Source organism: Eumetopias jubatus, unplaced genomic scaffold (assembly GCF_037043125.1).
Source record: "Eumetopias jubatus isolate StellerSeaLion01/CBP00866 unplaced genomic scaffold, mEumJub1_p1.0 scaffold_7, whole genome shotgun sequence".
NCBI classification, from domain to species: Eukaryota; Metazoa; Chordata; class Mammalia; order Carnivora; family Otariidae; genus Eumetopias; species Eumetopias jubatus.
In genome coordinates, this window is record NW_028274813.1 from 93,362,664 (window position 1) to 93,374,864 (window position 12,201).

The following is a 12,201-nucleotide window of genomic DNA, read 5'->3' on the forward strand; positions in this document are numbered from 1 at the left end:
TATAATAATTCAGACTGTTAAATCTTCACAGAAAATCCAAACTATTTTATTAAAGGTCATTAAAACCCTGAATTAAAAAGAAAAAAGACAACTCACTACCAGTTCTAAATAGCTTTTCTCAAAACCAGGCTGACACTACAATATAGATTTTATATAGGTATGTGGAATTACAACTTTTTAATGACCTTTAATTTAATAAATATATTTAACAAACTTAAGTAGATTTACAAATCTGTCATAAAAGTTATTTTGCGACAGAAATATTTCAGAAAATATTTCCTGTAAAAGAAAGAAAGAAAGAAAGAAAGAAAGAAAGAAAAGAAATAGCTTGAACTCCGTGCCAGCATTCAGAATGTGGCAAGGGGAAAAAAATCTCCTCATTCATTGCGCTTTTGTTAGAACCAAAAATGTATAAACTTAACTCCTAATGTCCCTCCACCCTGACCTAGGACCTCTAGCCAATATCAAGCAAGAGCCCCCGTTTGGTTCTGCCAACTACCTTCCCTGAGCATAACTGCAACCCCTGCCTTTCTGCTAGAGATGGAGGCAGGACCAGCCCTGGTGGCCGCCTAGGGACCAAAGGTCAACAAAGCTTGTCCCGAGTCTCCATTGCGACAACCACAGAACAAACCTCCTTGAAATGGCAGAGAATCTGCAGCGAAAAGTGGAGGCAGCAGGTCACCTGAGTTCTCAAGCTTATCAAAAGCCCAGCACATGGTCAGGGGGACGTGCCAGAGCCTTCTGTCAGAAACACAACCTGGGCACGTGCCTTTTCGTTTCTACCCACATAGTCACATCTTCCTCACTCTGTCTCTGCTAGAGAAGAAGGTCAGTATCAAGTGTCGGGCAGGGAGTTTTTCCCAGCCCAAACAGATGTGTTTGATCCAAAAGAAACTAGGACGGTCCTGCAAGGCCAGGCACTGCCTGCAGAGGGATGTTGTGGACCCGGCAGCTCCCCTTACCAAGTTTTCGTTGGTCAGCCTGGTGATCTCATGCTGCAGGCTGGCCTCGATGCGGGCCTCCGGGGGCAGCTGCAGGTTCTGGGCTAGGAGCTGCTGCTGCCGGTTGTTCTCCTCCTTCAGGCTCTGGATCTCCCCACGAAGGGCTTCCGCCTCGTTCTCGTGGCTCCTCTTCTGTGACTGCAGCTGGGATTCCAGGAGCCTGAAGAGAAGCCACATGGGTGGGAAAGGGAGATGACCCCGCGTCGCTGCTTGCTGGCAGTGAGGCTTCAGGCTCACTCGCAAGGGCAGGAAAAGTGGGGAATTTCTAGTGTTTGTGTAACTTCGGACTTCGTTAAAAGTCAAGAAGCTCAAGCAAGGGCCAGCAATGGAAAGAAGTGAAGCGCTCTCACAATTGTCTTTCTGAATTGTGGACCATGCTACAAATATACCATTCTCGAAGGCCCTAAGAGATAGGAAAGTTTAGGCTCTTTTGAAAAGTTTATAAGAAATGATGACTAGGGGGTGTCTGGGTGGCTCAGTCGGTTAAGCGACTGCCTGCAGCTCAGGTCATGATCCTGGAGTCCCCTGATCGAGTCCCGCATCGGGCTCCCTGCTCAGCAGGGAGTCTGCTTCTCCCTCTGACCCTCCTCCCTCTCATGCTCCTGCTCTATCATTCTCTCTCACTCTCAATAAATAAATAAAAATCTTAAAAAAAAAAGAAATGATGACTAGAATAATCAATTAAAAGACATACCTTTAATCTGGCTTACAACGTTTACAAACTAGCATTTAAGTTGGCAAAGACAGTACCTGTGTCACAGAATAACTCTGCACTGTAGAGGGCAAGATTACAAGCTCCCAATCTAATTAAATATGCCTTTAAGAATTTCAGTGTTACTAATTTCAGGCAGAAGATATAACCAGGGTCCCATTTCTACTTTCTACTCTTATCTCTGGAGGACAGAAAGGCTGGAGTGGGACTCTGAAATATATACAGATTTACCCAAATCCAGACAGATCATTCTGAAATTTCACATACATGTACTTTAAATTTGTCATTTTCTCTCTCCCCCATAAACTTCCATATCAATAACAGAATCCTAACACAATGCAGTTTTAGAACATAGATGTTAATAGGACAAACAAAGTGGTTACGGCTTCTCTCAGCAAGCACACAAGTCAGCCGTGCCTGTAAGCAAACCAGGGCACCAGCCATGAGAGTACCAGGGAGAAACGGCATCCTCTCTTCACCATGGATCCCCACTTCTATATTCACCCCCTTTCCAAACACAAAGTTATGGTTAAGAATTAACTAACTTGAAGAAAGGAAAGACGTTCTTTCATCCTAATCCCCTTTGGTATCAACTGCTGGGCAAAAGTTACTGATGCCATTGCAAGCAGTTAACAGCAGACTAAAAATATTTTAGCGATTATAAAATTTCAGGAGTGTGAACCAGTAACGCCACAAAGTTAATGACAATGGCTTGTGATAACAAACAACGCAGAATAAGCAGGAGCTCCTTGAACAAACAGTTAAGTATTTTTAAAATTTAATCACTAACGTGGTATTTTTATGAGATTTTAAAGATACAAATATTCTGAGAGCAGATGAGCGTCTGTGTTAGAAAGCTGTTGCTCTTCCAATTTTATTTGCTTTCCCCTAAACACATTTAACGTGTTGAGTTGTGTAATTATTTTGAACTGCAGCAGTGCAGGAGACCCTCCTGACTTGTGGTTTCACACATTTGGATTTCACAATAATCACACAGAATGCCAAATCAGGCACTCAAGACTGCTGTTAGGCAGCATGGTACTGTATATAAGAATGGAGTCTCACTGCCACAGGTGTTCGTATCCTTCAGATTGGTCATTATTCCAAACAAGAAACCACTAAGTAATAGGTATTAATCTCTCCCACTGTAGTTTGAGCTCTAGTTGAAAGGTTTTTTTTTCCAACTCCTAGTGAGATATTCAGAAATTTTAGTGAGTGAAGGGAAGATCCTTCACTCATAGGCAGCAACTCTTATATTGACTATCAGTCCGTTTCAGCTTTAATTGCATCCCTTGGTGGAGAAAGTTTTTAAAGAAGGTGTTTGGCTGAATGTTCTAAGTTTTACTGAAATTCACCCAGGAAGATAATTAATGCATAAGAAACATAGAAGTTAAAGTCAGAAGGCCACTGTTAGTAAGAAAAACAAATTAATAACATTCCATTTTGAGGATACAAATATAACCTGTTGGCTTGTTTTAACCCTTCATAAACCAGCCACAGCTCTCCATCCTCATTCAACTCATGGCAATCCATAGCAGGTGATCTTCCATGCAAAAGGAACAACAATGCAAAACACAAAGGGACACAGGACGGTCATGAGATGATGATGGTCAAGAGCAGCACACGGTATTTCCAATATTTCATTAAGTCAAGACTGTTTTTATTAATTACAGATGGCTTTAAGATATTATCACAAAAATTACTTTTGTTTAATTTTTTTTAAAAATGGGTAACATGTAACATCACATGTCACTGGGTAGAAAGTAAAACAATTAATTAAGGAGCTAGAGCTACTTTTTCTGCAGAATAAGAAATGACTGAAAAGGTGAGAAAGAGGTTCTGTTTTTTAACATTTTATTCAACTAGCAGAGTGATCTTATGCATCACATATTATATGAGAGACCGATCCCAACCAAGACAGTCACACACATATAGAATGAAAACTTCAGCTATTGTCTTCACGTGGCAACCTTCACGATCCATGTCAAAGTTAAGTTTTAAGTCTTACGTGCTCACTTCGGCAGCACATATACTAAAGTTTTAAGTCTTATGAGTAGAAACTTGTTTTTGCTTAATAAAATCCACTTTCTTATTTTTAAAATTGTCTTAAGAAATTCTTATAGGAGTAACATAATTAAGAATATGTCCAAAGTTCTCAGCTTTTATGATACAACTGTTCAAAAGATTTTTTGCATCGAAAACTAATGTTAAGATCTGGGGAAACTGCTTTTATATATATTTTTTAAGATTATTTATTTATTTGAGAGGGAGAGAGATAGCATGCTAGAGAGAGAGAGCACGAGTGAGGGGGAGGGAGAAGAAGACTCCCCACTGAGCAGGGAGCCCGAAACAGGGCTCGATCCCAGGACCTTGGAATCATGACCTGAGCTGAAGGCAGATGCTTAACCAACTGAGCCACGCAGGCACCCCTGCTTTAATATTAAAGATGTGACACATTTTATTAAAAGTATGAATAGGAGCACCTGGGTGGCTCAGTCGGTTGAGTGCCTGACTCTTGATTTCAGCTCAGGTCATGATCTCAGCATCATGAGATCAAGCCCCGTGTCAGGCTCCATGCTCTGCACTGGGCATGGAGCCTGCTTAAGATTCTCTCTCTCCCTCTGCCCTTCCCCCTACCTGACTCGCTCTCACTCTCCCGTGCATGCTCTCTCTTAAAAAAAAAAAAAAAAAAAGTATGTATAAATAATAAATAATGACAAAGTTGATTACAGGGTTTTTTACCTGGGGTGTAAAAATATTTTTGAGTATCTGCCATCAGACACTGTTCTACAACCTTCCACATGTATTATTTCATTTAGTTCTAGTAACCTACTGTGTGTCATTTGCCACACTGCAGAGGAAGACACAGAGGCTTAGAAATAAGATACTTTAGAGGTTACACACTGGCAAGTAGGAGAGCTCAGGACTATCTGGCTCCAGAGCCCAGGTTTTTACTCTTCCTATTAGACTTTTGTTAATATGATGTGTACAGAAAGCACATTCCAGAGAATGTTCTATTTACCATCCCCCACGGAGAGTTGATCTATTTTTATCGTCTCAATTGTATTATTAAACACTGATGACTTCAAAATTTGTATCTCAGCCCACATTCCTCTCCTATTCCAAATCTAGTTGTTCAACGGCCTAATGGATTTCTCTCCTTGGATGTCTTCCTAGCTCCTCAAATTCATTATTTATAAATCTACCAGTCATCTCCACTCTGTGCTTCCCCACACTGCAGACCCAGGACCATGAAACGGCATCACCACATCCAACCAAGTAGTCAGACACATGAGAGCCACCCTCTATGATTCTCTATCCCCCACCCACACACCCAAGCCACCGGGCTTACTGGTCTCACCTTACGTATCTTATCTATCTTTCAAAGGGTCCCATTTCTCTCAATCTCAACTGCCACCAACCAAGTCAAGTCACTGTAATCATTCAATTACAGTAACAGCTTCCTAACTGCTCTTTATGCCTTCAACCTTGTTCTACTATAATCTATTCTCTAACACAAAAGCCAGGGCTAGCTTTCTAAAATTCCAATATCATATCATTCTCCTACTTAAAACATCTCAACAACTTTGACTGTCACTGGAGTGAAGTCCAAATTGTCTTGGTTGTCTCCCCAACAGTCTACAAATTCTGTGAAAGTAAAAACTGCATTTACCTTCCTTACTGCTATATTCCCAGTGTGTGACATAGGGCTGAGCATGAAAACAGGCATGCGATAGATATCTGGTGATTCATTCAGAGTGGATGGAAGGACCGGGTAATATAGCTCCTTCTACACTAACACACTCTTAGATAGAAGATACGCTTATAATTTATGTCATAAATCAAGATTTAGGTTTAATCAAATGCTTTTTAAGTATTCTCCATTCTCACCCATAAAACAAGATAATAAGTACCTTACATGCTGCATGGCAATATTCTTTAGTTTGTAAAGTATTTCTGTACACCAATCCTGATACTACACATCAGGAGACTTAGACTGCACACGAACAACACAACTTCCCAGAACTGTCCTTCTCTGTGACCATGATTGGCCAAGTTTTCTTAAGCATGTAGCCTGTAAGTTCAGAGCCCAAAGGCATGGAGGATCAGTTGGGAAGTTGGGCGATAGGAAGGCTGAAGGAATTCCAGAGATGAGCCTTCACTTGGTGATAATCTCAGCTATAGGGAAAGTCTTCGATAAAGCTTCATCACTTAGTTGCTGTGCAAATCCTGTACCCTCAGGCAGCCTACCTGAAGCTCTTAGGTGTACAGTGACTGAGCTAAGTGCCATCTGCAACTTCACTTGGGTTTACAGTAAATAGGATAAAACTAGGGTTAGGATTTTCTCAGAACACCTTAGGGATTGAGACAAATACTTGATCCAACAGGGTCCCATCCTAGAAGTCATGGTACCCTTGTAGAATGATATGGCCAACAGTGAGGTGATTCCAGATACTTCATTACTTCTTTCCACACTAAATTTCATTCCTGAAAGCTAAAATTGTCCCTACAAACCGGGATTCACAAATAATCAACTATCCTGAACAAAAAATGAAAGTGACTACCCAAGACAGTCCAACAGTGAGCAACTGTTTTCTTCTCAAGGCTGAGACCCTAAAATATAATCCCCTGATATAAAAAACTAATGTTCTTGACACCTCTCATCAATACCTTATATTAAAAATGAGATTTTAACTGGGAATATATTGGAAACCTTGAATTCCCTCTGAAGGTCAGTTGATATCTGATAAAGCAATACATAAACACTTTGACTTACTGTACAAGAGGCTGCCTTGAAGACTAAAGATATTCAGGATTATGATTGAACTAAAATGAATAAAAAGAGAACGGACTTACCTGTTTGTTTCTTTCAAACCAATGTATGCTTGGGCTATTTCACCTTTATCTTTCATTTTTTGTACATCTTCCAAAAGTATTGTGGAATCTGTCATTGTGTTCTGAAGAGTAAAATGACACATTTCCACATTAACAGTCAATTCAAAAACTCTGGACCACAGAGAACATTTTTCTTTCCTCCAGAACAGGGGGTTTATGTATTCTACCACACTTCTGTCCCACCGGAGCATCAGCCCAGCCTTGTGCAACTACGGGGGAGGGTCGGGCATAGGGAGTTAAGAGAAAGAGACATCTTCAGTCCCTCTCTCAAAAACCCTTACTGCTCCACTACAAGGATGGTGAAGAGTCTAGAGTACCACTGTCCTGTAAATAAAATCACTGATGGGCAGTGTGCGTTTTACATAATATATACATATTCCATTCCATATATATATATATATATTCCATTAAGTAGCTTCTTGGTGTCCTTGCCTGATAATTGCTCTAATGCTCTGTTATAATATATATACTTCAAAGGGTATATATATATTTATATATATATGTATATACACTTTATATATAAAAATATAGATACATTTCCAAGTATGCATAAAGCATTAGAACAATAACCGGGTAAAAACACCAAGCAACTACTGAATGAACAGAGAACAAAAGCTATTCTTTCTACTACTTCCCATCTAGCTATAATAAAACAAATGCCCCAGTAAAACACTGTAAAGTTTGACATAAAGCTCATTTTTTCCCATTAAAAACTCAGTACAAAAAAGATAGATGATATGCTTTAGCAAAATTAGAAGTTTTTTCTCACACATTTAGATATATATAAACAGGAAGGATTTAGCTCCTTGTAAATATCTACCATCTGCTGCTATTCAGTTCTTTCTCCCCCTGTTACATTATAGCATGGTACATAAGTTTCTGGCAGGTCAGCATTACTAATGATTTTGTATAAAAAGCACTTCTCTGCTAACATTTTTACTTCCTTTTTTATTTTTCCTTTTTGGTCTAATCTGTCTGACAACCAATGTAATTTCCAAATCTTGCTTCTACTCAGCCACTCTCGGTCTCTCCTAAACCAGGGCAAGAACAGACTAAGAACTACTGCTCCATAGCCTCTAGAGAATAATACATTTTAGAACCCAAGGGCCCATTCTATTTGTCTCAGTAGTACATGTCTGATCTGTTAATCAATGTTTGCTCCAAAGCCAGGTCTCACAATGAAGTGGACTTAATAAAATACACTTTAAAAAACATGATCTTAGAGACCAGTTCTGAGATAAGTTCAAGACCAGGTCTTGATAAGAAACATACTTTTAAAAAAAAATCCCACTTTTCTCCTTGTGAGCTTATAAATGCATCCTCAGAGAAGACCAAATATAAGCTGATAAGAGCTATTAACAAGAGCTTATATTTTACTGAATTTAAAAAATTTTTCCCATAAACACCACATGGAGCATTTCTTTAGCTATGATTTCTATATATTTTAGTATATCTTTCATAGAAAAATTTTTTCTCTTTCCCTGAAAGACAGAAAATTTTTCTATTCTACAAAGGGCCATACTCAGATTTTTTTTTCATACTCAGATTTTTAACTTTTAAGTAGTAACTCTCAAAGACCCAATCCCTATATTAAATAATGCTGTATGTATTCTCTGATATCTGAAGACCTACATGATGTACTTTTGAACTTGTAGTAAATTAGGTAACTTGATCCTATTAACTAATCTAAAGGGAAGATGAGCTTCTTTATATGCTGCTTTCCTGACAATAAGCAGCCAGTCCTTCCCTCAGATCTGGCCTACCTTAGCTAAGAAGTGGTGGTTGGGCATGGGATCAGACTTGGACCACCAGCGTTAGGAAATTCCTAACTCACTGCTCAAAGTTTGTCTCCCCCAAGCCAGTGACCAGAAGTGTAGAAAGGGTTGCACCATGTAGGAAAATCCTACCCTTCCCAGGAAACGTGTGCTCTACTCCTGAGGCTCCTTCTCGCCGTTGGCCAACAAATCCACAGCTGCTAGACAAGAGCATGGGACAGCCTGTGCTTTTGGGTGTGCTCCAAGTTAAGGGACTCCCATCCTGGGCCCCCACACTTGTGGATGGCCTACCATAACTACTGTAGTGGGTCAGAGAACCGACTCTGAATTAGAAGTCATGGAGACCTCCCTGTGATCCAGACTGGAGCCTGCTACATCCATTATTTTTCCACTGACAAAGAGAGGGCTCAAATAGGAAATTAATTTGTAAATATCAAAATAGACTTGGTGGCCAGAAGCATCGACTGTGTATACTGGGGGAATACTTATAAACTAAAATTTAGAATTAAATAGAAGTACTTACTAAAATTTTTTAAAAAATTTATAATTACCTTGTCATCCTGAAAATCACAAGTCAGCAAGCACAAAAAACAAATGGAGAAAACAATAAACCCTTAGTTCCACAAATAAATCCCATCAATGAGCCCCATTATAACAGAGAAAAGCTAACTGTAAAAACCCAAAAATTAGTATTCACAGAACCAGCATAAGGTGAACATTAATATATATACTTACGTGATAATTCTTAATTTTCAGGAACAAGTGCTTGAAATTCTTTGAGTTGTTTTGGTTTTTCTAATTTGTGAGTATGTGAGAAAATGACCCTCCTGTTAATGTATATGTGTGAAATTCTTATCCTAGGTCTGTGAGAGTTACAGTAAAGCTCTGATAGGATGTCATTTGTCCAAGTGATGCCTTCCAGAATACTCACAGAGGCAGAGCAGATGAACTAGATTGGCTGGGCTGGATTATCACTTACCTCCCTAGGTGTCACGCACTATTGCCCTGCAAAGAAGTTGTGAAATGATGAGTCTCTTGGACTGGAAACTGAGTGGGACAGACAGCCATGTGTTTGAAAGGTCTCAATCAGTGTCATGGGTATTTTTCTTAGCAAAGAGCAAGCTGCTGCCATGTGTAGTCTGAAAGTTGGAGAGCAGGGGCGTTGGTGAGACAGGACCAGCCCATTTTACTGGCTAGAGAGCAGCTGTGAGCTGGGTGATACCATGCTGAGAGCATGTGATACCAGAACTATGTGCTCTTTTAGCTGGATTGTTTTTATGCCCCTTGGTTCATTTTTCTTTTCCTTTCCCTTAACTCAAGTTTCCTGTGAGAATACCACTTTGTCACAAGGGAACCAGAGAAAAGAATCATAATTTTGGACTCTGCTCCACCAGTATGCAGAGAGAGTCTTCTATCTCAAGGCCCAACCACAGCAGTAGTCATGGGAACCAAACAGAGACAGCCTTGGGGAAGGAGAGACATACAGGGCCAGGCCAAAGGAGAGATTCCCGTTCCAGAATCTTCTCTCATTTCAGACTGAATGGGTTTGTGATTTGCTTTAAAATAAGAAAGCCCATTTCTTTATATAACTCTACTTATTCCTGGGATTTTTTTTCCCCTCCCAAGATTAGTTGCCAATATCTTATTTTCACAGAATTTGATATTTTCTGGATCAGTGTTGATCTCAGATATGAGTTGCCATTCTCAAATCCAAATGTTACATGCCAGTTTCAGTACTTTAACCACATGCAGAACTACCATATCTAAAAGAACTAGTCTCAGATCTTCCAGTTCATTAGATATCATAGTCATTTTTTATATGGTATGTCATGCAGCTGGAACACTTGATTGTCTAATTCTTGATAACACTTTGTTTGCTGCATGATCGTGGGCAGGGACACAGGCCAGGTTTTAAGATGATAACCCAGAGTCCCTCTGATGGCAAATAACAAAAAAGCCCATTTTTTACCAACACACGACAGCATCGGGTCTCAAATAACCTGAGGGCAGGAAGGACTTTGGAGGGCCATCTCTACCCTCTGGCATGGGTCCTTTCTATTGAATCACCACACACAGCCCCTCCCCAGTTGGGGCTCCCCCATTAGACAGAACTCCCTGAAGTGAACAGAAATCATCTCCATGGAACGTCTACTCGCTGATCTCATTTCTAACCCTTTTAAGTGTTATCTTTCCAGTTAAATGGGCTATTACCAACAAATAATTTTAAAGTCATATTTAATGCTTTCCCACAGCAAGAAAATTTATGGATTTTTATACTCAACAGAATTTTACTTTTTTTTTAAGTTTATTTATCTGATTTATTCATTTAAGTAATCTACACCCAACGTGGGGCTTGAACTCACGAACCCAAGATCAAGAATCACATGCTCTTCTGACTGAGCCAGCCAGGAGCCCTGAATTTTACTTTTGATGAAAACTTATCATGACCAGATTACCACTTAAAGATTAATTTTAAAAGCTCTTTGCTCCCAAAAACTAATGATGTAATATATGGTGATTAACATAACAATAAAAAAATTAAAAAAACAAAACAAAACAAATAAAAGCTCTTTGCTCATGAGTGAGAAATGACACTTAGAAGATCATTTGGGATTTCATTTATTTTTTGCTCACTTTAATTGGCATTTGAGAGTTTTAAAGCAACGTTGAGATTTTTTTAAAAAATGGTAATATCCTTTGGACTATCCATTTTAGTCTAAATGCTAATTAGACTAAAAATGCTCGTGTTTGCTTCATTATAAATTGCAGGGAAAGGATAGAAAGAAAGAGTCCAGTCCCCAGACACCCACTTTAGTCACTTGCTCGTGCTTACCTTGGGTTGGATGGCCTCCTTCTGGCTCACCAGCTGAGACCTCAAGATGAGGACTTCCTCCTTACGGACATCAAGCTCCTCACTCACAGAGGTCAGCTGCTCCATGAGGACACGATAGGCTGGTGCACCTGGAGCCGTCACTTCTGGGGCACTTTTCTCACTAAGGGCCTTGCGTAGCTCATTTAGCTCATTTTTCAGTTTTTTATTTTCTGATTCCAGCTCTTGACGCTGTATGAAGAGACAAAGAATAGTTCACTGCTGTTATCCTCAACTTTACACTGGAATACTCATGTTCCCCTAAGATGGTAGAGTTCTTCTGGAAAAGATCATGAGAGCTACCCTAGTGAACGGCTTTCCAGGCTGTACTAGGAACTCTGTTCCACAAATTAAGAAAGTTGACATCAAGCGGAGTTGAGCAAGGTGAATGGTAGTTTGCTTCATCAACCCAAATTCCAGAGTCACATTTATTCTGGGCCTGCCTGGGTGTGTTCACAGGCCTGGAGAGATTGCTGAGTCCCAAGGGGCGAGTTTAGCCTAATCCTCAGAAGCCCAGGTTTTGTTTGCAGGTAAATATAGGGGCAAGTATGAGGGTTCAGCTGGTCAGGTGATTTCCAATGAACGGTTCAGATGAGCAGAACCCTGAAATCTCGAGTAGCATCCTCTTATTTCCTTTGTAAAACAGAATGGAAAGAACACTGAAATCTTAGGCTTTTAACTTTGAATTAAAAAATTACCATATCATTTAAACTAATAAAATTCCATTTAGTGTTTTGGTGACAACAAACAGTGTATTTTCCAAATTACTCTGACATGTGTATGACAGGCTTGTGAAGTTGCTGGCAGAAGTCTTCGGAGGTGGGAGGAAAGGATGGGCTCCTTGTGCAATCCAGATGGCCAGATTCATCCTTTACCTCTTCCGTACTTTCATATACTACCAGCCATCCTCCTGTCACCAGTTAGCACTGCCCTCTGCATACTCTGCTC

At 39.9% G+C, this 12,201-nt stretch overlaps 1 protein-coding gene across 4 annotated transcripts in view; it reads right to left on the minus strand.

Moving 5' to 3' along the window:
- Positions 1 to 12,201, minus strand: part of MYO5A (myosin VA) — a 188,842-nt gene that overhangs the window by 28,056 nt on the left and 148,585 nt on the right. For 2 of the 4 annotated variants that reach the window (XM_028099985.1, XM_028099982.1), the window contains exons 28-31: positions 11,218 to 11,445; positions 6,571 to 6,671; positions 3,176 to 3,256; positions 963 to 1,161 (exon numbers count right to left, since the gene is read on the minus strand). In XM_028099985.1, coding sequence (XP_027955786.1) covers positions 963 to 1,161; positions 3,176 to 3,256; positions 6,571 to 6,671; positions 11,218 to 11,445 — 609 coding nt within the window. The remainder of the gene's footprint in view (positions 1 to 962; positions 1,162 to 3,175; positions 3,257 to 6,570; positions 6,672 to 11,217; positions 11,446 to 12,201) is intronic. The other 2 variants (XM_088024798.1, XM_088024797.1) reach the window with 1 other exon arrangement.